The sequence below is a fragment of the Drosophila montana genome, unplaced genomic scaffold (assembly GCF_035044405.1).
Source record: "Drosophila montana isolate Dmon_TW-CO22-7 unplaced genomic scaffold, ASM3504440v1 contig_2178_1, whole genome shotgun sequence".
Lineage (NCBI taxonomy): Eukaryota > Metazoa > Arthropoda > Insecta > Diptera > Drosophilidae > Drosophila > Drosophila montana.
This window is the reverse complement of record NW_026997075.1, coordinates 2,336,916-2,364,890: the sequence shown is the minus strand read 5'-3', so window position 1 is coordinate 2,364,890 and position 27,975 is coordinate 2,336,916. Positions and strand designations below refer to the sequence as shown.

Sequence of the window (27,975 nt, the reverse complement as noted above, 5' to 3'; positions counted from 1 at the left end):
ATTGTGTATTGTGGCATTGATAGATCCAACTCGCTAAGTGTTCGCTTATGTTCAGAGCTCTGACGGACACACAGGCCAGCCAGCGACAAACCGAAAACCAGAACAACTTAGTTGGATGCCAATGGAAAGCCAGCAGCAGCAACCACAATAAAAACAGACATGCAATACATTATGCTTCAACACCCGTCAGAGTTGTCCGTGTCAGGTTTTGGCCAGCACGAACAACACCTGACCAAACAGTCGTTGGCACCACGTCCTGCCACAGCTCGCTTTGCCCAAGACATGCCAAAAAGTTTGTGTATAATGCGGTCAGAGAAAAGTTTTGCCGCCCAGCCAAATACGCTGCGTATAATTAATTAAGTTTCCTTTTCGACTTGTTCTAAGTAAGTGTGTGTGTATTTGGGAGTGTAGCGAATATAATACACACATATGAAGAGCTGCAAATATGTTTGCCATTTGCTAGCTGTTTGCACACACTTGAATTGATGTCCTGCGGCTGCTGCGCAGCAACATCCCCAGTTTACCCAGAGCCCATGCGGCTTATGAGCAATTTCTGCTGTTGCGTGGAAATACGTTATAATGTAGTTTGGATAAAAGAAGGTATCGAAGTAAGAAATATATTTGCCAGGCGTATGCAACTCAGAACATGACATATATATGCATAAATATGTATATATATATATATTTCTGATCAATAAATAAATACAGGGTATTTGATGACCCATAAGCATACACAGGCTATTATAAAGTTGTTTGTGTCCATGTACGTAGCTGCCAGAATAAGTCATGTCAGCTCTTATTAAAGTAAACATGTTCTTGTATTTTTCAAGGATTCATACTGATAAGTAGAAACAGAAGGAGGCAATGTATACCATATTATGTGTATATTATAAGTTCTTTTATACCCAGTCATATTTAGGGCTTAAATTTCACTCTTGTTGCCGTAAGCTATTTCCAATAGGTGTAACTAATCGATTTTCGGATTATCTATATAAATAAAACTGTTTGTCCTGACTGACTGACTGACTGACTGACTGACTGACTGACTGACTGACTGACTGACTGGTGATCAACGCACAGCCCAAACCGTAAGAAATAGGAAGCTGAAATTTTCACTGTAGTTACCTTATGTGATGTAGATGCACATTAAGACGGTGTTTCGGGAAATTCCACCCGCAAGTGTGGAAAAATCGCGAAAAACGTTTGTATGTAACTTTTTTGTTTACCATCCGATCGGCCCCAAACTTATTTTCAAAGATCTTTGTTCAAATTTACTTGAGGGTGTTTCACACTTTTCAAAAAATCCATCCCTCCTTGGTGGAAATGGAGGTCAAAGATTTGGTGGGTGACGTTTCGCGCTCTAATTCATTTCCACAGATCTATAAGAAAAATCATTTGAGACGTGTTTCACACTTTTCGCAGAATTCAAACTTCTTCGGGAGGAACGCGATTTAAATATTTTTTGGGTGAAGTTTTAAGTTGTGTCCGATTTGCTTCAAACTTATTTTCAAAGCTCTACATAAGAATGTAATGAATACGTGTTTCAGCGATTTGGGGAATTCCACTCGCAACAGTGGTAAATTGGCGAAAAACGTTTGTATGAAAGTTGTTTGTTAACCGTCCGATAAGTTTCAAAATCATTTCAAATTTGTTTGAGAACATTGATTTTATAACATACGTGCCACGGGCAAGGCCGGGTTATACCCGCTAGTCACATATATATGTACTACCCTCGAATGGGTTCTATTGAATGCGTGTCCGTCCAGTATTCCAAGACCCAGGGCAGATGGCACGAAAAATACACAAGTCGTCTTGTCCTGATTTCGACTCGCCGTCCGAGTTGAAGTCAAAATGTTTTTGTGGCCAGACAAGTGCAATAGATACGAATGGGGATGGGGGCAACCGCAGGTTGTGCATTTTGAATGCTATTTTGAGAGGGTCGAGAGCTGACCAAAACCAAAAGATGTCGTTGTCGCGTTGTTGTTTTCTTTTTGATGTGACAGCTACAAGTATCTTGTTGTCGTATCTTGTCGCTTGTGTGTTGCAGCTGTTCAACTAGGGGCAGTGCGAACTATTATTTATTAATTTTAATATCCTTGTCGTCGCCAGTTGTTATCCTATCAGCATTTCCACAGGCCGCATGGCCACAGGACCACAGGACGACAGGACATAGAACACTCAACGCAAGTTTCAGCGTGTCGCATCGACACGACTTTAGGTTTGGAACGCATTTTCCCGACCACACCTCCCCCCACCACAACCAACACTATATACTCCGTTCCCGCCTTGCGTTTTCCTCTTCCTAATCGAAATATGCGCCAAATCACGCTTGGGTAAGCCATCACTGGCTGAGCGACTGCAGGATAAAGTGAAGCTACGTCATGCACAGAGGCATTTGAAATGCATTAGGTTTTTTATTCCCTTGCCTTTAATGGGATATTATGAAATTGTCATGACGTTTGACACGGGCTTAGCTCTCCTATATCTTAGCTTTAAAACTACAGAAAGTGCAGCTGTCTAGCACTTGTTCCTGCTCTCAAAGCTCATTTGTCTATTCGCTTGGCATAGAATCTTTGGATAGCATTTAGTTGTAAGAGTATTTGTGGTTCGACTTCGCTCTCTTTGCGAATGACACTGTCGTTGCGCCACTTCTAGTGCAGATTTTATTGGCCAGTGAATGTCACGCATATTTCGCTGAGATTTACGGATTTACATTATAAACGATGTTCGAACATGTGCCCCAAGGAAGAAAAGGCTTTTTCTACTTCGGCCAAAATTCCAACAAAGATTTAACCAATCCAAGGATCTGGTACGTTGTTAAATTATTTTTATGCAAGTTGAACATTATTCTACATTCTAACCAACAATTAGTTGGGCTAAGTGGAGAATTACTATTTACGTAAAAACCAACATGATTAAAACTCAATTTCCCAATTGCAATTGCTCTGCCAGAACCTAACACACTTACTTATACTCTCTAGATTCTTTTGACATCTAAATTATTTATTTATATTGTGATTTTATTTATTTTTTGTCTGTAAATCTGAGCTTGGGTAGCTATGTTATTTTGTGGAATACAACTAGAATTCAAGTCAGATTTCAGTAGTATGGCCAGTGCAGATGTTTGGTAGCTTTCCTCTGTCTTTTCTGGTCGATAAACTGCTCAGGATGGGCATAAAAAGCAGTTGCTGTGAGTAAAATTGAGCATGAATTCGCTATCAAGCGGAACCCAACTCAAGTTCAACTCCAAGCCCGTATCGAAAGCTGAACCTGAACCCGAACCCGAGGCCAAGGACAGGAATCGGGATGAGGCTGCTCATGGATAGGGATAGGGATAGGGATGAGTGTGAGTGTGTGTGTGTGTGGAAGGCAAGAAGTCAGCAAGGCACATGCAAAATAAAACAGTTACATAACAGGCAGGCACACACAAACACAAACACATACACATAGAGCGAGAGAGAGAGAGAGGCAGCCGCATGCAACAAATAAGCTAAGCCCCCAGATTGTCTTATCGCATTGAATTAGGTGTCTAACCCTTATTTCAACTGCCAGAGAAACTCTGACATTTTTACGCTTATTCCTGTTGTTGTTGTTGTGGCTGCTTTGTTTTATTTTGGTGCCGCTTTCTATTTGGCCTGCTTTTGTTGATTTGCCGGCATGTATTTTGGCCGTTGAGCCCCCGGCAGCCGCTTCGCCAAGTTGTTGACACTTCGAGCATTTTCGGGGTTGTCATTTTGGCGCTCGCTTATCGCTGATTCAGCCAAAGCAACGGCGACAGTCGTGAAAAGTGCCCACCTCCCCCCCTCCATCCGTCGCCAAGGCAAGCCCGACGCCATTTAAATATTTATTACAATGAAATGTTTTAAATTGTTCCCCACTTCCGCTTGGCCGCCACGCTAAGGGCACAATTGCATTAAAAATGCATAAAAAGTTAACGCAAATTGCCGGCCAGCGGGACCATGGTGCCATCAACAATTATTGCCAACAACAGCTGCCAGATGCCAGGTAACTAGGTTCTCGGCCCGCTCCACCCCCAGCACAACATATCACGGTCAACTCCTCACCGGTTGCAGAGCGAGAAAGTGAGAGAGGGACAGCTGCTCGGTACTTCTTTTCATCTAATTGCTTGCTAATTGCCACAAGCATTTTAAATATTTGCAACTGCCACCAAACGGTAAATAAAATCCAAGAATATATTCCACGCGACTCCAACTCGATAGTTATCCGGGGGAAGGGGGCGTATGAGGCGGATGTGGTGTGTATTGCAAAGCGCGATCAAAGTGCGCGCCTGCAACTCGCCAAATAACGTTGCAATATGCGCTGAAAGTTTGCGGCAGTGCAAAAAGTTTAGGGCGCAGCAATTCGGTGTGGTGGCAACTTTTTGCGCTCACTTCCGCCGGAAGTCGGCAAAGTGTGCGTCTAAGTGCTCATCACATGGCCAGGCCACCCCGTACCACGCCCCCCACCAACACTCCGCCACCCCGCACCGAACTGCAGTGCTCATGACATGATTTCACGGCACGTTTTGGGTTGTTTTTAATGCAATCAACTCGACGGGCACCCCGCCTGTCTGCCTGTGCCCCTTGTCGGATCATGTTTGCTGTTGGTAGCAGCTCCTTTTTTTTCTGTGGCTGCTGCCACTGCCACAAATTAGATTTAGTGGCAATTTATTGCTTTGTTAGCATTTCCACGTTCCAACCCCCAACATTCTGCCCACCGCCCATCGCTCCTCGCCACCAACTCTTCTGTCAAAATATGCTCCGAAAATGGCGCTCTCATCTGCCGCTCGTAATTTGCCATGCTGCTACTGCTACTGCTGCCGCTGCTGCTGGATGCCTTTCGCAAAACGTATTTACTTTTTAATAATGTGTGCTTAGTAATTCTATTTAATTTTTTTCTTTCACTTCGGCCTGCTCTCCAATTTTGTTTGTTTCGCGAGATTTTTGTTATTATCTTATATTTTTTATAGCATTAAGGCCCATTCATTATAAAGGGTAGCACATGTGTGACACCTTTTCTCTTTTGCCTCCACTACTTCAGTCTCTACCCCTCTCCCTTTCCTTTTTCCATAATATTGTCGCCTCCCTCTGCGATTTTCATGAATTCAGGTATGGCTTACATTTAAGTATCACTAATAGTTTTATATTAAGTAGTTGGTTTATTTAAGTGTAAATATTGTTCAAACGGGTACAGGGTATCTACGGACTGAGCCCTTTGCACTCTTTCTATCTTACTTGGCGTTGGATGGGGCTTCTTCGCGGCACTTGGCAGTCGGCACACACATTAAGTAATTGAAAATTGATGCTGGCAAGAAGACACTGACTATCAAAAGTGCTGGCTGGGGGGTCGCGGGGCAGGACTGGGGTCATTGGATTGACTCAGTCCATTTAAGATAGCGCCTCCATTGAGTGCGTAAGCTCGTGGACTTTCTGTTTCAAGCGCTTGGCAAATAAATACAATTTCTTTTCGAGAATTTCTGAATTTCATTTGTTGCACTTTATTTTAAATTTAACTGACATCCACACACACACACACATAAACGTATATAAATAATATCCACACACACCGAACAGCAAGGGATGGAGAGCGACTATTTACTTCATTAATTGCGCTGTCTGAAAATTATATCCATTTACCCGCAGTTCCATTAAAATAAAGCAAAACAAACGTTGACGTTAATTTTGCTTATTACCTACCAGAGCTATTATGATTATTATTGTTCGTGTCGCATTTCAGCTTCTTTCTGCTGCAGTGTCTCCGAGGGTACTCTTCACTACGAGAGCCGTGTTATTTAACTGATTCTGCCAATTAGCTTTTCATATTTTAGTACAATCGCACGCATCCGGCTTGGAGCGGTTTTAATACTCTAAGCAACACTCGCCAACCCTGTAGTCAGACAAAAAGCGGACTAACAGTCAATACACTATAGCCCATATTCATTGCACATTCAAATATTCTTCTATAGAATCTGGGCGAAATGAGGGAATGGGAATGGGAGTCATGGACTTGGAAAGAACATTATACTTAGACTTGGTTTGATAAATAAACAAGTAAGAGGCTCAAGGGGATAGTAGTAATAAAAATTAATTAAAAAGAAAAACTAAAATTCGCTCGGTAGGGTTCGAACTTGCAACAGACAGCGCTTAACGAGAAAAAAAACGGATTAAAATAGCAGCACAGAAAACAATTCAATCGCAATTACAATGATGTTAATAGAATTCAATAAAGACATGTATACACAAATTCTAACAATTTACGATAGCTGCTCCAAACGAGTGTCCAGCCAAAAAAACACATCTTTAATAACTTCTGTGTTTCTTAGCCGATCTTGATGAAAATTTTAACAGTCGATTTTATTGTACTATATAATATTTGTATATTCTCAAAAAAACAATTGCATTTAAATTGTGGCTTAAATTGGTGGGCACTATAAATTGGTTTATTTACTTTACTTATAGCAATGTGGCGGTAGCGTGAAGGGGGCAATAGCTATAAAATGGAAGATACTTGATAAATATACACTATTCTAGAAGCTACATGTCAAGGTTGGTGACTCAAGTTCTTATTATTAACCAAATTTGACAGACAGACGGACCGACGGACGGACGGGCAAACTTACAGACAGACAGACATGGCTAGATCGACTCGGCTTGTGATGCTGATCAAGAATATAAATACTTTATAGGGTCGGAGATGCTTCCTTCTGCCTGTTACATACATCTGCACCAATACATTATACCCTTCTTACCAATTTTCAATGGGTTCAGGGTATAACAAAATAATGAAAAATATAAAAAGAAAATACTAAAATAGAACTCAACCAAAACCAAGGGATATTATATTTTTGGATACAAGTTTTTTGGGTATTATAAGCTTTGCTTTTATTATTCTTCTTTTTATTGCTAATATTATTATCCTTGTTGAACGAATCACAACATAGGTTGGCCCTCGAACCAATCTTAAAGCAATCTCGTTTTATTTTCACTCCGAAATCGAGTAAGCATTGTGTTTAGTTTTATAAGTGTGGCCCTTGCCAAGTGCTAAGAATCTAGTAGTCCTTTATTATCTAGGGGTATTGTTTAGCAGGGTTTTCAGAAAATAGAATCTAATTCAGATTTGATTTCGGCCTGCAAGCAATTTTAATTTTTCAGTTGAAAAAATTTAAGCTAAAATAATAAATTTTTCTTTTGAATTCGCAACAATAACAAACTGAATATATTTTCGATTTTTTGTTTAAATTTACTAAACTTAACTTTCTGCGTTTGTTTAAGTTGAAATCCAGCATGGAGTGCGCTTTCGACATAAGGCCGCTATTTGAACGCGAGATAATTAAGGTAGAGTCAGATCTGCTGCCGGAGGGCTTTCAGGGCGGACCGGAGCAGTGCATGGATATCAAGAGGAAGATGGCCTGGATTATCGACAAGATGGGCCTGCAGTCAGCTGCATCACAGGGCCTGCACACATCGGTAACCAGCGCCCGGCAAATTTGCGGTAAACAGACCATCTACCTGATGGCTTCCAAGGCCAATGAGAGCGGCAAGCTTGTTGTGACCGGTCTCCTGAAAATGGGTCCAAAGGACCTCTATCTGTTTGACGAGCGCGGACAGCTGCGCAGCCGTATAGGCACGCCTGCCGTATTGGACTTCTTTGTGCATAGCTCGCACCAGCGGCGCGGTCTGGGCAAGCGCCTCTTTGATAATATGTTGACCGACCTCGGCTTGAAATTATGCAAGTGTGCGGTGGATCGGCCCTCGGCCATGATGACCGCATTTCTGGCCAAGCACTACGGGCTGGTGCGCACCATTGCCCAGGCCAACAATTATGTCCTGTTCGAAGGATTCTTTGGCAACAACGACGGCAACGCGACAGACGGCAAGGACAGCAAGCCCAAGTCGCAATTGAAGTCGCCGGAAAAAGCTGAAAAGGAGCTAAAGGTGCTTAGCATGGCTGAAATAATGGAAGCTGGCAAAAGACACTCACGAGAAAATAGGCTTAATTTGAAGCGTAGCGGAGATACCAGAAGCTGGCAATAAAAATAGACAGGACTTGACTAGACTCAACTGTGGACTGAACTGGTTCAAGCGTAACGACTCGAGATAGGTATTATATTTGTATCCTACACTATACGTTTGCCATTTCTAAACTGTATTCGTCTCGCAAATAAATGATAAATAATCGAATGATAAAGTTGCCAAAATTCAAATTAATATCTTTAATTTATTGCCCTAAGGTTCACCAAATAAAACATATTCTGCGCTAAAGACTGAAATTGCTTCGTAAATGGGCCAATTAACCGGATATTTAAAACTAATGTGATATTGTACTATAACACACTTACATATATAGTTGTTGTTGTTAGCGTGATTGTATGTGTTTCGGTTTTTATTATTGCCGCCGTTGTTGTTGTTGTTATTGTTGCCGCCATCGTGTTTTGCTTGTGTTTTCATAGTTTCATTTTCATTAAACTTTTATTTACCGCCACGTTGCCAAATGCCAACATTGGGCGATTAGGTAAGTTGTTGTTGTTGCTTGGTTTGCATTGCCATAACATTTAATAGGCAGCCAATAGCTGACAAGCGCCCAAGAGCGGGGCAAGAAGTGGGCTGTGTGCGTTTCCGTGCAGACCGGGCTGGGTATCAATGGCCAGCCGAGATCCTCGCAGTTATTATGTCGCATCATTTCAACAAAGTGGCGGCACATGCAAGGCAAACAAATTTTCGAGCGCGTTGTGAATTGCGAATGGAGTTTAATTTTTCGGCCATTTCGGGCGACGAGTTCGGCTCTTCGCATCGCATCGCAAATCTAGTTATATACAAATATACATATGTATAGATTATATGCATATGCATGTGTATGTGCGAAATGTTGGCCAGAAGAGAAACAATGACGGTTAGAAAACCAAATGAAATTCAGTTGAACTAACACACAAACAGGCACACACGCTCACACATACAGCTAGAGATAGACAAACACAATGGAAAAAATATTAAAACTCAAAATTTTTGTCACGTGTCAAACGCCATTTATGCGCTTCGTGATCGCACGCGGCTCAGACTCGAGCTCACCCATACATCTGCACATGAGCCAAGCACACACGCACACAAACGATACGCACACAGAGGCACGCACGCACCAATCGCAATAGCAATACCAATACTAATGCACACACGTAGGCAGTGGCCAGGAGGACACGTAGACGAAGCGTCGCAGCGGTCGCTAGAAGCAACAGAAAGTTGGATAACACAACACCCTTGGCTAGAGCGAGAGAGAAATATATCAAGAGTGGGATGGAAAGCAAAAATAGCAGACTCTGTTTTTAATATACGCTTGCTGAGGAGGGTCTTATAATTGTGTCACGCAATGTGTAACGCATTCGAGTAGAAATCCCTGCTTATATATTCCTGATCCATTTATGTGTCTTTTGTTCCTTTGCAAGCCAGGCACTTAGTTGAAAAAATATATTCATAAAACTGGACTCAGATCCGACTCTTGGCTGCAGGCAGCAAGGCCAAATTATCTTTGGAAGCATCTTCCTTTGGGACATATCAAATTTATTTAATTTATTCTTGTTTTTATTAGTTTTATTATTATATATGTTAATTATATTATTATGACTGCAGATGGAGATTAGAATCTTATAGATAAATTACTCAAAATGCATTCGTATATATCTTCTGGGTCTGAAGTAAAAGATTTGCACGTCCCTGACCTGACAACATTTTATTAACTCAAACTTGAGCTGCCATCAAATTTTTGGCTGTTCCGACATCTACAGGTGCGCTCCTCTATGTGTGTGTGTGTGTGTGTGTGTGTGTGTGGCATAGATATATATTTGGCTAAACTTTGGTGCATGTTGCTGACGTTTTGAATGCTCAGAAAATTGTCTGATTTTGAAGTTGTGTGTTAGTATTATTGTGAATTAGGCTAAAAGCTGGGTATGTGCTCTGGTGTGCGTTACGTTGATGCTTTTAAGTGCGTGTGTGGCTGCCCACGGAAAACTTTTGCACGTTTCTTCCTTTTATGCACACACGTACAAGTGAATTGTGCCTGTGTGTGTGCGTGTGTGTGGCAGTTTTAATAACACATATCGATTGTTCTACTGCGCTGCTAGCCATTATGCAAACAAACTTTTAAATAATACAAATATTATTGCATTGTTTTGTTAACCTTTTCAATTTTCTGTTTTCATATTCAATATGCTTTTGATTTAAAAAGTTAACACTATTAAAAATTTTAAATGTTGGAGCCGCTTTTAATTCAATTTTAATTTCATGATTTGTTTTCACAGCAAATATTTATTTGCTATGCAACGTGCGTACATGTGTCCTTTAATTGTAAATTAATTTTCGGTCGAATTTTCGGTTTCTACTTTTTTCCGTTTATTAAATTTTAGGTTTTTCATTGAACACGAGGCGTATGCGGAATATTGCGCATACGCTGCGTGCGTCATCGCAGCACATTGCATTTGTTGACCACAGAAAAATACGCAAATGCTGCACAGCCTAATTATAAATTCAATTTAATTTGAATTTGGATATTTGAAACCATTTGTATAAACACTCAATATTTAATGACCTGCTGCTCTTTAAAGCAGGCGCCGCTCTCGGACAGTCTCTAACAGAAACTGAGTCTGCCATTCCGAGTTGATGGACAAAGGGCCAAATATAAGAGTTCCTGCAGTGCCGAGCAGGTAAAGTTCAATTTGGCTGGATATTCCGGGAAATGCCCAGAATTTGCTGCTGAAAAGGCATTTCATTTGGCTAGCTAAAAGAGCATTGAGTGACTCGCACAAACCAGCAGTTGTTGCCAAAACCAATGCCAAAAGCTGCTGCAGCTTCAACTGCAGCCTGACACGGCACGAAATAACAGCCTACAGCTATCCCGAAGCATTCGTGCATTTATGGCCCAAAATTCTTAAATCACAAGCCAACGTGCGAGCCAATTAATAGGCTAAGTATCCACAGCACCTTTAACCTTCAGAGCTAATATGTAAAATGATTTTGATCGATAGTTCACTTTATGCCTACACTGAAAAACACTTGATTAGCCTTGAGAATGCAAGTAACTTTGTGCTTTATGGCACAAATTCCAACGAAGTCAATTGAATTGAAGCTTGGCTAGCAAAAGCCTAAAGGGATTTGCAGTTTAATGCTCTCAATATGATATGAATTAAACAATAAACGTATTTCAACGCATTTTTACTTCTCAAAGGGCTTAAGTAGCGTATGCACTGCTAGTGCTTATTAATATTTGTGGAATATATAATATTTAATATACATTTATAGCAGATAAAGGCCCGTAGACTTTAACTGGCGCTTTCGAGGGTCTTTAATGCATATCCTAAACGAATCGTATGGCTTCGCTAACAGCAAAGCTCTAATATTGCTCCTAATGAGGGTTGCCGTCGCGCAACCCTATTTGAATACCGTCAGCTATGGAAAACTGAAGTCGCAGCCTACTTTTTCGGGAGCAGCCCCAAAGCCAGTATCGTTCACAAATCAGATGGCTGAGGCAACCTTTTAAAGCCGCATCAGCAAATATTTAAGCTCATTCCAGGCTAAAAATACGTGACGCCCACTGTCTCTTTACCTCATCCAAACTCCGTGCGTACAATACAAAAAATAAAAACAAAAAAAAAAAAAAGGAAGAGAGCCAACGAAAATATTAGAATGGGGGCAGCATGGAGCACGTTTAAAAATAGCAAAATGAATGAATATTAAATTACGATAAATAAAAAGCAAGTCGAGAACTTGAAAGCCCCAAAAATACACGACCATATTCTACACTTTTGCACAGCTATTGGTTCACTTTTGTTGTTGTCATCATTGTTGTTGCTGTTGTTGTTATTGTTGTTGCTGCTGCTGCTGCTGCTTCTGGTTGGTTTTTATTGCATTTCCGTAAAGTAAGCCATGTAAATCACTTAAGAGTTCTGATGGTTCGCGACTCGCCCCACGTAGCTGCTCTAAAAAGCACATAAAGCAAAAATGCTGTGAAAATCATTTGTTACACTACGCGTATGGATAACTGTAAAGTGCCTTTCTGCCATTCGCAGGCTGTGTGCGTGAGTATACGTGTGTCCGTGTGTGTGTGTGTAGCTTTCGCTGTTACAATAATGTGCACTTATTTTTTATAGCAATCATTTAAGACAAAAATGTAGCAAAAGCACAACGAAGTAAAAGTAAAACAAAGCAGCCAAGTCACTAAAAAAATATAAAAATAAATATATATATGTATATACGCCACACGCACACACACACATATATATATATATATGTATATATATTTTATAAAAGTCGAACAAAAAGATGCGAAATGGCGTCCGGAAATGTTTGCGCAACTGGAAGTTCAAGCAGCCCAATTTCCCACTCCCCATTCCATTCGTCTGTTGATCCTGTTGCGATTCCCAACTGGTTAACCCAGCTGTGCTGTATCTGAGCTCAAAACTCAACTGCTTTTGTTCCATCGCTTATATACAATTACATATATTTGCAACGCACTCTCCTAGCCCTCGCTTTCGCTCAGTGTCTGCTTCAATATAGCTGCCACCCATTCCGCTGATGAGCGTCAATCAAGGAAATTGCTACTTTTTCAACAATTTTTCACTCGCTTTGCGCTTAAGGCGCGGGCTACATGAAAGTCAAAAACTGGCACTCGTAATCGCTGTATTCGCTGCGTGAATATCGTTGAGGTGACTGACAGAATTGACGTTGATTTCACCTGAAAGCTGAATCGAGGCACTTAGAATTGGACTAGAGCTCAGAACGTTCTACTTTTTTATTCTCATGCCCATTCAAAATGAAAATCGATATAAAAACGCAGAGCAAATGCATGTGTGACAGGGCAATAACGACTCTTTCGGACCATGGCGTAAGCCAGCCATTTGCTATTAAGACTATTAGAGCGCTTGAGAAATGCAATTTGGCCAAATTAATTTGGGAATTTTTATAGCCCATTTCCGCGCCACAAATTTCAAACTTTCATTCTGGAAATGTACACACACGCGACTCCATCCGAGCTCCTAATACTTCAGTACTGGGTATCTTCTAGTCGAAAGACGCAGTTAAAGCATTTTTCAACACTCCCATAGGAAATCGTAAGTTCAGTGCAACTTCCACAGCCATTCGTAATACTTAATTAATTATTAATTGAATAATTGAGGAGAATGTGCTTATTAAATTTGCAGTCCGCCAAAGTTTTAATTTTCTTTTCTCCGCTTTCTTTTTACATCATACCTTTCCTTTTAGTTGACATTTTCATTGCAATTGTTGTGGGCTTGATGTATACTATATGCTATAATAGAAGTTGATACCTGGCGCTTGGCTACAGCTACCATGTAGGAAAGTTTTGGCCAACCCATCAGGTTTTTCAGGCACATTCTTTCAAAATTTTCTTAACGCAAAGTTTTTGCGAACAATTACGTACGTGTGGCCCAGCAAGGGCGCCGTCCCAGTCTATTACGGCGGTAGCTACCACAAGCCACCTGAAGTTGGAGTCGGGCTCGGGGTCGGGGTCTGGGTCGGGGTTGGGGTAGGGGTAGGAGACTAGCACTGTAACTGGGTGAATGTTTTGCATGACAACTTTTTGCTACTTAGCAGCGGCAGCAAGTACCAGGGGCGTTCTTGGTTTTGCCAGCAGTCGGGGAAGGGGGTTGGTAATAGTCAACCAACTAACTACATAACTGCAGACAGAACATGTCGCGGTTAAGGTGAGCGAGTGACAGGCTGACAGGTGGCGAGGCGACGCGAGGCACGGAGTGGGGCGGGCGTCAAGTGTGTTGTGTGGTAGGCAATGGGTTTCTTCTCCCATCATCAACATCATTATCATCGTCAGTGTCAGCGTTGCGCTCATTCCAAGTACTTAGGAAACTTTGCACTATGTAAGCTAAACTTTTTCAACCACAGTGGCAGCGCTCGGGGCAGCGTGAGGGGCTACCTAACTCCTCCCAGCCGGTCGCAGCCTTTAGTTGGCAATAATATGACAATAATGACTCTGTTGACAGCAGCGGCAACATGAGGCACTGCCCCCCCCCCCGCAATTGCTAACTAAGCTTGATAGGAGCAGGAGCAGGAGGAGGAGGAGGAGGAGGAGGAGCATGGTAACAAGCTACCCAAAACTGTTGCATACTCTAGCGCATCAGTCGCTTTGCTTGGCCTGAAATTACAATGCAAGAGTCCAACGAATAGGAAAATGTAATGCCCCCAAATGACATTAAAGAATTTAAATGCTTACCCAACTGAGACGTGAGGCGTTTAAGGGGAGGGGACTGTGATGGGCTAGCGACAGCCTCACAAAAGGAAATGAGAAAATTTTTGTTCATTTCCCTCAAATGTCACTACACCTACGTACACTTTGACTTATCCTGCAGGCAAATCTCAGTACTTAAACCCACTGGGACACAACTCAATGAAAGCAGCTCGAGCCGACATCAGCCTAAATAAGTAGTTTGCTAGTTGACTTCGTTTGTTGTTGCTTTAATTATGGATATTCTAGCACTAGCTAAAGTAAGCATTCCATGTCTATTCGGCTATTAATCAATCTGAGCCCTGCTTTAAACAATATAAATATCAAGTGCGATGTATTAAGCCTTATATATAAATATGTTGTTACTGCAAAATGAAGGAAATGTCTAAGGCATTTCAAAATATAATATTTCAAAAAGAAAATAGATCTTAATATGCAGGGCCTGAATGCCAGGCTAGTGTATTGTATTGGCCATAGGACATAATTGGCAATGCTATTGAAAACTATTCGGTCGATAGCCTGTAACTATATCTGACACTTATAATAATAATGCAATTTGAAAAGCTATTTCATTTAATTTCGATGATTTTGCAATCTGCATTTCTGAATTCCCAATCAACAATTGTGCGTAACTCGATCAGGTGTGATTCCGCCCTCATAAAGGTAAGTTGCCGCCGCTTTGGGGGGCGCCTGTTGCGTCTAAATGCTGACAATTGAGGCGCCCCTCAATGGCGTATGGGGCAGGGGACGGGGGAGGGGTCTGTGCCCCAACGGCCTTCTGTAGCTTCTGTTGCTGCCGCTGCAAATGGCACTGATGTTACCGAGATATCAGCTTAACAGCCTTAAAAGCTTTGCTCTCTCTTTTTATTTATATATTTTATTTTTTCCTTTTTCTAGGGCAATCGCTAACTCAATTTGTCAGTGCTATTCGCGATTTGTGTGGGGCCTGCCACGCCCCACTGTAAGGCTGTGAAAATCCACATTATCTGAGTTTTTTTTCCTGTTTTTGTTTTTTTTTCGTTACTTATTTTTGTGTTTTCGCTTTTTTGTGCTACATTTTGTAATGCGTCGCAAATCGAAAGAAAATGAAAGCGACGTTGCGCAAACAGAAATCCTTTGTTAATTAGTAAATAACAACAACAAGCACAAAAACATAAAGAGTGGGCGTCGCAAGGGGCGTGACATTAGCATGTACTTATTTTTGGCAATTGTAAAAATTGCCCCGACGCCGGCTTAACTCGAGCCAAAGAACAAACAGAAACCAAATTTGAGACGGAGCTGCAGACACAGACACGCAGGGGGCGAAGGCAGCTGCAGGCTCGGCAACGGAAGTGACAGACAAACAAATGTTGACTTGGCTTAGAATGTAATTAAAAATGGAAAATGTGCCGCTGATTATTTGCCACAGCACAGCCCCCAACCCATCCGACGCCGGAACCACGCCGAGCCACGCGGAGCCACGCCGCCCGCCTGCCACTCATTTAAAGCTATGTAGATACACGTTGAACACTCTGCCGCTGCACATCGGGTAGGTGCGCTTTTGGAATTTGTACATGCCCTGCTTGCACGTGACATGGCTAAAAGGATACACAGATCCGGACACAAAGGGCTATGGGACTAGCGGGTACTCACAGCCAGGCAACGAGCCGAAAAAAGTAAATCCAAAAAGGGGATTTGCATGCATGTACAGCGTGCACGCTGGAGCAGGACGTGAGCACGTATAGCCACGAGGGCTTGGGGCTGGGTCAGAAGAGAGGAGGCCCACCCACACACACACACACGCACATGGATGCGCGCATGTGTGTGTGCGTGCGTGTCTGTGTATGGCTATGCAAACACAAAAGCAAATCATTAAAGAAAAACTTGCACAAAATTATGTTTATTCCTTGTTTAACTTTCCATATATACATATTTCGCATACCCTTTGAGGCGCAAGGCTTTCAGCTCGAATCGCGAACTCGATCTCTATTCCTAAGTTTCAAGAAGTCTTTTATGATCGTAGAATTCTAAATGCTACTTAGCATGCTCATAACTAAGGTACTCATAAATGGAGTATTGCAACCTTTCAAGTACATATGTATGTGAGTATTTTTCAGTTACCTGTTACATGATCTAAGTTGTTATCTTGGTGAACCAGTCACTTGTAAAATTTGGACAATTCAACTTTATCCTGTACTTAAATTAATAATATTTAATATAAATATATTGGTAATAATAATAATATTAAATATATTTATGATACGTACAAAATAAAGACGCAATAAATTGTAGAGTACTCACTATTCGAGCAAACCCACAAAGAAAAGGCTTCTGTTTATTTTTGTTATTTTTTTTTGGCTCTTGTGTTAGTTCCATTTTTGTAGCATTTTTAACTCTTGTGATTTTCGTGGCTTTCGTATAGTTAACGTCTGGCTTTCGTCATGTCCTATATTCCTCGAATTTGATGCGTAGTGTTTGTCTTTCTGTTTGTTGATAGAGTGCGCTGCAGAATGGGGCAAACGGGCGGGGCTTTCGCATACACATTGCACCAGAGTCGACTAATTAAACATTTTAGCCAAAATGAAAATGAAAATTTTTCGTCTATATATCGCAAGTAAAATACTTTTTTTGTTTTTATACCCTATACCCAAAAAGATGAGTTTGACAAGTTTTTGCAGATTAAACTTATAATAAATATATTAAATAATGCGATTTTCGTTTCTGCTCGCACTCGCATGTCATTTTGATGGACATATAATTTAAAGATATTCGAATAAATAACATATTAGTTATTTTAAATAAAATTCCTGCATGTTTTGGTTATGCATGCGCAAAAGTACACAGTATTTGCAAGTGAGTAGTACCCCATATCACGCTTGCTTGTTTTTTATTTTATTTTCTCTTTTTTTCGTGGTAAAGGGTTTCCAAATTTCATTTCAACGCGTTTGCTGTGCTGGCTGATGTTCTTGTTTCTGTTGAGTTTGTTTGTTGTTTTCGTTGTTGTTGTTGTTGTGTTTATTTTTCGCCAACTCTGAAAAGGCTGCTCGCATTTTGCGCGGAGCGAAGTTTTCAACCATATCAAAGGGTTTCCTTTTGATTTTCTGTTGGAAACATAAACAAAACTTGCCATAATTTTGGCTACGAGTTGTTTTTAGCATCTGAAAAACGGCTCAGGTATAGGCATAAATTATATTAAATAAACGTCGGGCTAATTAAAAATGACTTGGTATGTGAGTGCCAGTACTAAAAAAAAAAAAAGTTTGTTTTTAATAAGCATCAATTAGATCGCAATTTAAATTGACTCAACAGTACGCGTTGCTTAATGCCATAAGAGAGTCAGCAATGCTAAGTATCTGATCGTTTCATTTATATATATACCAGATCTGCTATAAGTGCTGTTCGATTTGCGATGTTTATCGTCCATTAAGCCGACTTTAAACTATTTCTGAGCAGATTCTTTGTGATTATTTGTGTATTGTTTACATTTTGTTTTCCACTTATCTTCTTATTCCCGATATTAATTGTCTATTGAACCGGTCACAAACCACGATTGAACCGGTTCAACTTTTATTAATATGTTTAGTTTTTTATATAATGATAAGTTTTCATTCAAGTTATTTCTCAATTATTAAAATGAGCCATAATTAACTACAAATAACTTTAATAATACCTTTACGAAACAGACTTTTTGTAGAGAGTAAATAATTAAAAAACAACATTCAAATAGAACTTTGAATATTCTGTGTTTTGCCAGATGAAGCTATCAAAACGACAAAATGTGTTGTTAAATGCAACAATGAAAGCCTACGAAAAATTAACGCTAAAAGTGTCAAATGAAATGAAATGCCCAAGTGACAAATACGAGTATAAACGTCAGTCTTGAGCAGAGCATGCACAGTCGCCCGAGAGACACACACTCAGACACACACACACACACACACACACGCACACACACACACACGCACACGCACACACCTGACACGTGTAGGCCAAATAAAATTGAAATATTCAAGACGTTGCCGACGATAACATAAACTGCGAAGTTGTTGGCCCGTGTATCTAGCCCAGCGCAGCTGAAGCAGCATTCCGAAAGCTACCGCTGCTGCTGCTGCTGCTCCTTCTACTGTGCGGGGTGGGGGTTCGTGTGCGTGTGTGTGCGTGTGTTTGTGTGTTCTATGGGGTTTGGTATTGACATGGCATGAGTTGACGCGACTTTAAATTTAGTAACAAATGTCTGGCAAGGGAAGCGCGGGGCTACGCATATTTAAAAATGCCTAAGTGGAACGTCTGTTCCACACACACACACACACACACACACACAGGCACACCCATACACACAGGTTGCTGACTTACTCGTGCGCCAACTGATTAAAGTTAATATGCACTCATATTGGATTATGAGTGCTGTCAAATGGGTCTGAACGGGACGAGGGCTGTAGGGGGGCGCGGCTGACAATGTAAGGCACTCAACTTGAAAGCCTAAAGAAATAGACCAACGCAAATGTGTCGCGAGTGTTAATGTTGCTGCTCTTGTTCTTTCCACAGTTGTTATTATTGTTGTTGTTGTTGTTGTGCGGTTGGTGCTGATGCGCGCTACTTTGGCGCGCTTCTACGCCTTAATAGGCCTGGCTATATGACAGTCAAGTCGATGGCAGCCACACCCCTCGAACTCTGCGTCAAATCTTACTGCCACTCAGCCGCAGTACGTTAACAACTTAAAGACGACATACATCAAACGACATTGCAAACACACACACACACACACACACACACACACACGCACAAACGCATACAGGCATAAACACACACACACACACACACACATATGTATATGAATGTGAACATAAGCGCACATGTTTGTTATCCTTAGCAACTATGCAGGAGCCATAGTCTGTGCCCCCATTTGAGCAAGTGGCATACTTTTAGCCAAGTTTTAAAACGCGTTAAGGTGCCCAGCGCAGCGTCATTGACTAAGTGCGTAAAATTAACTGCCGTTCAAGGCGATGCCTACTCCTTACTGCCCCATGCTGAAGGGCGCGCACAAGCACACAAGCACACACACACACACACAGCATATAGTACAGCATTTGAGTTTTTAACGCATAAGTGTGCGAAGAAAAACGCGCGGATGGAAATGATTTTCTCAAGCAATGTGAACTAGTTTCGTTTAAGTCACATTTTAACCAATGCGCTGCAAAACCAAAGGTCAATGGCAAAGGTCTCAAAACAGTCTTTGGACCAAACCGTTTTGGGGCCCGAATTCCAACATTCCATTTACCATAAACCGAACCTTAAGCTGGACTATTTGGAAAAGGCAAAGCTGACCCGAAAACTGAAAAACGATTGAAAAACGGTTAAGTTTAACATAATTTGTTCTTGGAAAATATTGCAAGTCTCTAAGCTTTTCACTGAATTATCTTTTTGATATTGAATACTTCCATTAAAATCGAAATTTGACGAAGTCAGGCTGGAGAAGCAGGTTTATGAACCGAACCATGAAGTCAGGCATTTGTTTGAACCGTGAGCCGAACCACTCAAATCGGTTCATAACAGATAATTGTTTTTATTTTAATCACATTTCATGCTAATCGGCTGAGAGCTAAGTAAAACCCGATTCGTAATCAATTTATATTCATTTCCCATTTTGTCTAAAAGCGATTCACAGCAAGAAAATCCTAAAAAACTTAGGCCGAAAACTAAAATCAATATAGTTTTAAATAGATATGTATTTGCACATTGGAACGATAGAACAACTAAGTCCATTTGGAGCAGTGTCTAGCAGTGTATAGCGAGTGTAGACACTTGATCCTTGCCAAGAGTATGCAAAAATCGATGCACAGGAAATTTCTATAGGTACCCTCGTGCGGGCATGTGGTATAAGGGAAACAATAATCACTTGATGGCATTTTCATGGCCTTTAAAAGCGCTGCTCATAAACGTTTTTGAAAATTTCGTTGCCCGTCGCTTTGGTTCAATAAAAAGTTAGTTAATAACTGGCTTCAACGGTGACGTCAGTGCAGTTTCCGAATGACGTCACACACTTGACTCGGCTAAAGACTCCGTGGCATCGCGATAAATAACGCTTTCCGGTCGTTAAGCGCATCGATAATACATCTGTTAATAATTAACATCGCTAAGCTAGCTATGATTAGCAGCACACCCAGTTGGTCCTTAAGGCACAAAAATTTTGATTGGGATTAATTGAAGCTGGACAGTGGACGGCATTTAATGAATATTCATGAGACGCAGCACAGGCGGCACTGGAAACCAGAGGAGCATAAGCAAAAAGTTGCATATTATTTATAGCTAGGCCAAAGGGTCCGCCTGCCCCCCGACAATACAGATGGACCCCTAATCCTTACTCACTCAAACGTATGATGATAACCATGACGCCAAAGAGAATGATTGTATTGCGTACATCGGTAATCCGGCGCTTCGTCTCATCCTCGTTTTCGGCCAAGGGCGAACGAATCATATTAACTAATTAATGTTGTTGTTTTTGTTGTTGTATTTTCAAATTCTGCAGCTCTAACTTGTCGAAGTGTTCAATTTGTAATGAGCATAGAGTATACGTGATGCTCCCAAACTGTCAATCGAATTTATTTTTATTTGTTTTTCGTTTTTTGTGGCCAACTAAGATGGATTTGATTTGAATGAGCACATTCTGCCGACTCACATTTATTTCTATGCGCAAATCATCTCTTTCGTGATCTATTCAAATTTCATGCCATTTTCAACATAACTATTATTAGTTTAACATGAATTAACCGCCTCCAACAGCAAATTAAGCATCTATTAAAAAGTGCTCCAGACTACGTTGTTTAGTGATAGGACTCAATAAGTGGAGTTCATGGGAAAGTCTTTAAGAAAAAGCGCGGCTGGCCAATATATTAACTGCTTGCTCCACGCTCTGAGATCATATATGACAGCAGGCGAACATCAGCTTATCCCTTGAAATGACGGCATTTGCCTTAGATTAACCCATTGGAAAAGTTTCATCGAAGCGAGAGGGAGAGAGAGACAGTCAAGTACTTAGGGCGTTGTGAAAATATTTGCTTAGCCAACTTAAAGATCAATAATTGTCGTTGCTAAAGGCTGCCGCAACGATTAAGTGATTATTGATGTGGTCGATGGGGCTGCTTGAAGTCAGCTTTTTAATTACGGCAACTTTTTGACTCTGCTCCTAGTTGAAGAGTAAGGCTGAAGAGGCATGCATTTGGGTCTGCCTTGGTGCTGCTATGCTTGGCAAATGTGTCGTCTGTTTGGCTTGCACTCGAGTGCAATTTAAGTAAACTTGTTGCCAGGCGATGGCGCCACATGGCAGCTGGCAGCTGCAGCAGTTGACAGTCGCCTGCCATTAGCCATTAGTCGTTAGCCATTAGCTTGCATTTATTTGCATATTACGCATACGCGATGTGGTGCGATGATTAAAGCCAGCTTTAGTCAGATTTCCAGCCCAAGACCAAAACCAAGTCCAAGACGGAGCACAGCCATAAGCAAAGAGAGCCGTGTGCCTAGCGTGCAAATAACCTTGACCCAGGCGCATAATATACGACACTCCTTTGGCCTTTGCCAGGCAAATTTGTTGTTCTCGTATCGTGTTCCTTAATTCACCTTGCACGCTAAGGCTAAGCTTATTATAACCCTGAGGCACCCAAGCCTTACACCGTGCACCAACCCGTCGTGCACCCAACACTTAATGAGCGGCATAAATCAGCGTGTCGGTGCGCAACTAAATCCACCTGTGACCCAGACCCAGAACTGAGAACCCAGACCCAGTCCGCGACGAGTGCACCAGGCACGCACATACGAGTGTACTCCATCTCCCCTCCACCATCACCATCCCTGCATAGCTGAGAGCTGTTAACAAAATACTATTTGATCGCGTGACGCTGGCAGAGGGCGGGCGCCAAAGTGTCGGACGTCGGACTTTGGACGTTGGACTTTGGACGCGGCACAGTGCAACGCGGCGTATACGTGATGACGCTGCAAATGAAAAATGAAAACTATTTTGCATAGTTTAACGGTACTTGTACGGGCGGAACTGTTTTTGATTCTATACCCTGATCACAGATTGATAACGAGTATATTAGTTATGTCCAATAGCCTATATGCTATCCGTCTAAACTCCACAAATGTCCGTGGCAAAGAAATAATTCTATTTTACTAACTTTCTCTTTTGCCAACAAAAGGATTTTATTGCGGTAAAGTACCTATTTTATCCACCTATCTTATCTATTTGGATAACTGATGATGGGGGTTAATGAAGTCAAATATACGTTCATTTGTTAAGCTTGTTTTGCACTGAAACAGAGTATTGCATAGGCCGAACATTCCGCTCTATAACTTTTATTGCGACACAGAGAAATAACTGAAATGAGAGCCGAAATCAAACTAAGCCGTAATGAGACCAACTATCTAATGGAACTAGTTGAGCCGGGGAGAGGTGTGCTTTGGTGTACAGCCAACAGGGTTCGATATATTTATGGCATTCATTTCGTGAGCAGTCGCTTGTCAATGGCTGCCAGCAAATGGGAATTTGCGGTTTCAACTGAACAGAGTCAAATTGTAAATACGCAAAATCGCAGCATTTATACAGCATGTAGGCAGCTGCCCCAGGCTGCTGCAACACGCCGCATTTCTAGGCATTGTCTGATCAAAGATGCACACACAAACACATGGGGTATGCGAATGTTTATGTTGTTGTTGTTGTAGTGACATTTTAACCTGTGAATTCAGGCACACACACACACACATGGCTGTGTATTATTGCAGCTGTAAAAACTGCGGCTAATTGCTTTTTGTCAGAGCTCACAGATTTGCATAGAACGCAAAAACGTGTGCGACTGTCTGTGTAATTTATATTTGTTTATATGCATATGAATACATTAAATGGACAGGCAGAGACACACACGCACACACACACGCACGCACACACGCACACACTCGCATTTGGTGCCCATTTAATAAACCTGACAGTGACAAACAGAACCGTTAGTTTAACACACATCGTACAGCATATTTACCATCTGTATATGTATGTCGAGGCCCCAACCACCGTCCGTCCCCAACCCCATCCCCTGTATCGCCCTCTTGCAGCAAGCAAGCGCCTCTCTTCACACGCTCGCTGTTTGTTTGGATGCAACTTTTTGTTGTTTGGCCACCCGCAGGCGGCATAATAAATTTGTCAAACTCATACAGCTTACAACAGCAACAACAACAACAACAATAACAACAGCAGCGAGGAGAAGAACTACAAAAGAATCCTTTTAAAATTTAAATCATAGCTATTATGAACAACTATTTAAACTTCTCGCGTACCCATTTGCTGGTCTCTTACAGATTTATCTTTAAAGTAAATAGAACCACATCAAACCTGCAAATCTAGTCTTTATATTCAATTTAATAATGCTTTGTTTTAAGCCCAATCAAGCATTTTCAAAAGAAAAGTTCTGGTTCAAACAAAGATGCCGATACACACATTTGTGCAGCATCAAGCAATTACTTAAATGCTTCAGTTTCTTAAGAATGTTATCAAATATTGACTATGAACTTTGCTTGGCTTTTTTTTGCAAATAGCAAAAACGAAAATGCTGTTGATAAAAAGCTACACTCAGCTCTTCGAGTGCTGTCATTTATGTTTTGTCACATTTGCAGCAGAGGCTTATCTTCTACATGGCTCGCATATATGTACATATATACATATACATACAGGTCTATTACCTGTTCAGGGCTGACAGGTGAATTGCCGGATGTACTTATTTTCCAAGCCAAACACAACTGTACGACCAATACACAGAATGAATTGAAAATTCATTTCAGCAATAAATAAGAAATAAAGAGTCTCTGGACAAGGCAGTCCACAAGCTAAGCCATAACATTTGCCTACAGCTTGCTGGTTTATGTCAGCATTTATGACTGCCTTTTGTTGCCAGTGAAACGAACGGATTTCATTATTCATTTTACGGGCTTGCACTAGCTTCCACTTACATACAATGTATGCAGCTAATTAATCTAATCAAAAGGCTATCCAGGTAAGCAAGTCATATTTGGGGCAGAAAGTGTTTCTCAAATCAAGGCCCAACTCGGCTTTGTAATCTGACTAATTTAATATAAGTAGTTTCGTGGAGCGATGCGGGCGCGAAGTGGATAGAGGAGGGCAGACAGGCTGCCAGTTGGCAGTTTGAATCGCTACAAATCCAGCAGCTCGCCACAACCGCAGGCAAAACATCATGTGTTTGAGGTGGGGTCAGGGCGGGATCAGGTCAGTCTGAAGCCGGAGCGACCTCAATGTGTGGCCACTTTGGGGCTGCTGCTTTGTCATTTGGACACCAGCAATGTTTACACTTGCACTCATGTGCGTGTGTGTGTTACGAGTGGTGTCAAAAGGGTCTGAGCATAGTCGAATAGATTGCAGCAGAAAGTGCATAAAATATGGAGTCGAGTCTGAAAAATGAAGTGAACATCTGTGTACTCCTTATATTCATCTACTTATCTAGATAAATCTTGTTGCATTCATTTATCTTCTTTTCAACAGTTGGATAAGTTATTTTTGCCAACAAGCTCTATTAAGTTCTTAAGGGTTCAGTTTATAGTCCATAAATTACAATAGAATTTGATGGTCAGATCAAACTAGCCTGTATATGCACACAATGTTTTCACGTGTCTCGGTAAAACTAATTGGCATCCTTTTTTATTTGTATTTCTCTCTCTCCTTAGCATTTTCTCATTATTTTAAACTATAATTCGAAGATCATTATGCTCAACATCTTCAAAATGCTACAGCAAGCATCTTGTTAAATCTTACTAAAGTCATTCTTCTCCATTTCAATAGTTGAAATGATTTTGAGCAAAACACGCATACATTTTTGTAAGGTCCTATTTCAACACATACAATATAATTGAAGGATATGGCACTCTCGAATTCAGTTGCCTGGCAGGCATCTCCCTAAATTGTAAGCCTATCAATTTACAAAATTATCAATATTACTTCCATTGAACACTATTTCAGAGCTCTGATTGGCATTGAGCTCGAACTTGACAAAAGTACAAATTTGTATAATTGCACAGCATATTCTTGCGTGTGCAGAGCAACAATGAAATACCATTGCAAATGGAAAATTTGAAAGACAACCTGACTAAAATGTACCCGGTCAAAGGACAAAATATTGCAAAGTTTCCATTTATAAAAGCTATATATATTCAAGTTAGAATGCGCTCACAAAAAGCCCTTGTGCGAGTAGTTCACATTCAAATCAATTCTATGCTAAGTATATACAAAATGTCCAATTTAGAAAAATATTTAAGAAAATAGATATAGTTCAAGTATATTCATACAAAACATAGATCTTTTGCCTTTAAAATAACTGATTTTATCCCGACTGCCGAACAAGAATATTTATATACTTTATGGAGGGGCAGCCTTAACTTTAGCAGCTTATATTTAATACTTTATTAATTAAATATAACTTAAGTAATTGCTTAAGTAATTGAAGAATAATAAACTTTCTACAAGTCCGTTTAGAACAAAAAGTCATTTAAATTGCAAATGCCAAGATAACATTAAAAATACACCTACAGCCATATATGGACACTACCTTGAACTTGGATCGGGTGTTTATTCAGAGCCTGCCTTAAATAACAATTAAGCCATAATCTGAGTTGTACTGTGTGTGTCCATTTCTCCATTCGGCCTGAGCCGGCGTATGCTTCGGTATAATTAAATGGAATATCATAATGAAAAGGCGCCTAGGCCAAACGCACGCTGTGGTTCAAATTGCAATTGCAATTGCAATTGCTTTGCGGAGCAACGCTGACAGCTCAACCGAAGCGTAATTCATTAAATTAATGAAATTGCAATGCATACAAGATGCAATATTAAGTATTACCGTATCCGGCTCACACATTAACCCAGCCAAGCAAACTAAATGCGTTCTATTCCAAAGCTCATTTCGCACACAAATAAATATAAATATATATATGTATATATATATACATATATATATATATATGTGCATTTGTTTGCAAGTATTCCCAAGAATGCAGCACTGTACATTTTATATGTCATATATATATACATCTACATATATATACACTTATTTAAATGCATGCCCCAGATGCGTTGTCAGGCTTTCAATTGGTGTTTGGTTGCCGAATTCGCTTTGCCAATTGAGACTTGCAGATTGAACTGCATGTTCATCGGGTTTGCTCCTCGCTCAAAGGCTGAATGGCTGAGACAACTGCATCAATCAATTTGCAACTCTCTGCTGGATTCCGTCATGTTTGCAGTAGGTATTCACTATAACCCCCTCGCATTGACAATCAGGCCTAATGCCAACTAAATAAGTTGAGATTCAGGCGAAGTACCGTTTTTATCATGGATTAGTCTTATAATTTATAAAATTGATCAATTTTATCATATTATCTCTATATATAGAACTGTTTGTCCTGACTGACTGACTGACTGACTGACTGATTGGTGATCAACGCACAGCCCAAACCGTAAGAGCTAGGAAGCTGAAATTTTCCCTGTAGCTACCTTATGTAATGTAGGTGCACGTTAAGACGGGGTTTCGGGAAATTCCACCCGCAAGTGTGGAAAAATCGCGAAAAACCTTTGTATGTAACTTTTTTGTTTACCATTCGATCGGCCTCAAACTTATTTTCAAAGATCTTTGCTCAAATTTATTTGAGGGGTGTTTCACACTTTTCGAAAAATACGTTCCTCCTTGGCGGAAATGGAGGTCAAAGATTTGGTGGGTGACGTTTCGCGCTCAAATTCGTTTCCAAAGATCTATAAGAAAAATCATTTGAGACGTGTTTCACACTTTTTGCAGAATTCAAACTTTCTCGGGTGGTATGCGACTCAAAGATTTTTTGTACGAAGTTTTAAATTGTGTCCGATTTGCTTCAAACATATTTTCAAAGCTCTACATAAGAATGTAATGAATACGTGTTTCAGCGATTTGCGAAATTCCACTGGCAACATTGGTAAATTGGCGGAAAAAGTTTGTATGTTTCTTTACCGTCCGATAAGTTTCAAAATCATTTTCAAAGCTTTTTGAGAACGTTGATTTTTAACATACGTGCCACGGGCAAGGCCGAGTTATGCCCGCTAGTATCAAATAGAATCATTGAAAGTACAAAGCTGACTAACATATGTGAACCATAAATTTTAGAAAATTCCACTTACGTGGGTGGAAACTAAGTGGAAAACTGTTGCGCAACATATTTTGAGTTTTTACCTCGCAAATAATTGGTCATCTGCAGAACCGAATACAGCTTTGCTCGCTTTAAAATGCACAGCAAGTTAAAGCTTCAAAAGAGGAACAAGGTGCTGCTTTTTTGACCGCATGAATTGGCCTTTGTGTAAAATATTAACCAACATTGACTTGGCGCCAACCAGCTGTTAATATTAAATTAACGGGCTCGCTTAAACCACTTGTCATACATGTGGTTATTTATATAGTGTATGTATTTGACACTTTCTGCTAATTAAATAGCATCGCATCGTGCAACACTCTGCTCGGCTTCGCTCTGCATAGCTCAAACATGTGTTAAATATGTATGGTAAAGGCGTTACTTGCGGCGGGCGTGGCATATTTTGTGGGCTGCGGAGAGTATAAGGTGCACGCAGGACCACATCATCTGTTGCCGCTGGTTGCAATTGCATTCAATCAAATAGTCAATCAAACAAATTGCATTCGTTATGCACGGAATTCAATATGCTGCCACAAGGGCGTTGCCATATGTATA

General features: G+C 40.8%; 1 protein-coding gene and 1 long non-coding RNA gene across 2 annotated transcripts; one reads left to right on the top strand and one right to left on the bottom strand.

Moving 5' to 3' along the window:
• Positions 1–7,109: 7,109 nt before the first annotated feature.
• lky (leaky) lies at positions 7,110–8,203 on the top strand. The gene has a single exon (XM_064681051.1). The coding sequence runs from the start codon at positions 7,284–7,286 to the stop codon at positions 8,031–8,033; it is 750 nt and encodes a 249-aa protein (XP_064537121.1). The 5' UTR covers positions 7,110–7,283; the 3' UTR covers positions 8,034–8,203.
• An 11,725-nt stretch (positions 8,204–19,928) lies between these two features.
• Positions 19,929–20,840, bottom strand: LOC135427448 (uncharacterized). The gene is made up of 2 exons (XR_010436049.1): positions 20,587–20,840; positions 19,929–20,480 (listed from the first exon to the last, which is right to left on the bottom strand). It is a non-coding gene; the product is annotated as an uncharacterized LOC135427448 (long non-coding RNA).
• Between the last annotated feature and the right edge of the window lie 7,135 nt (positions 20,841–27,975).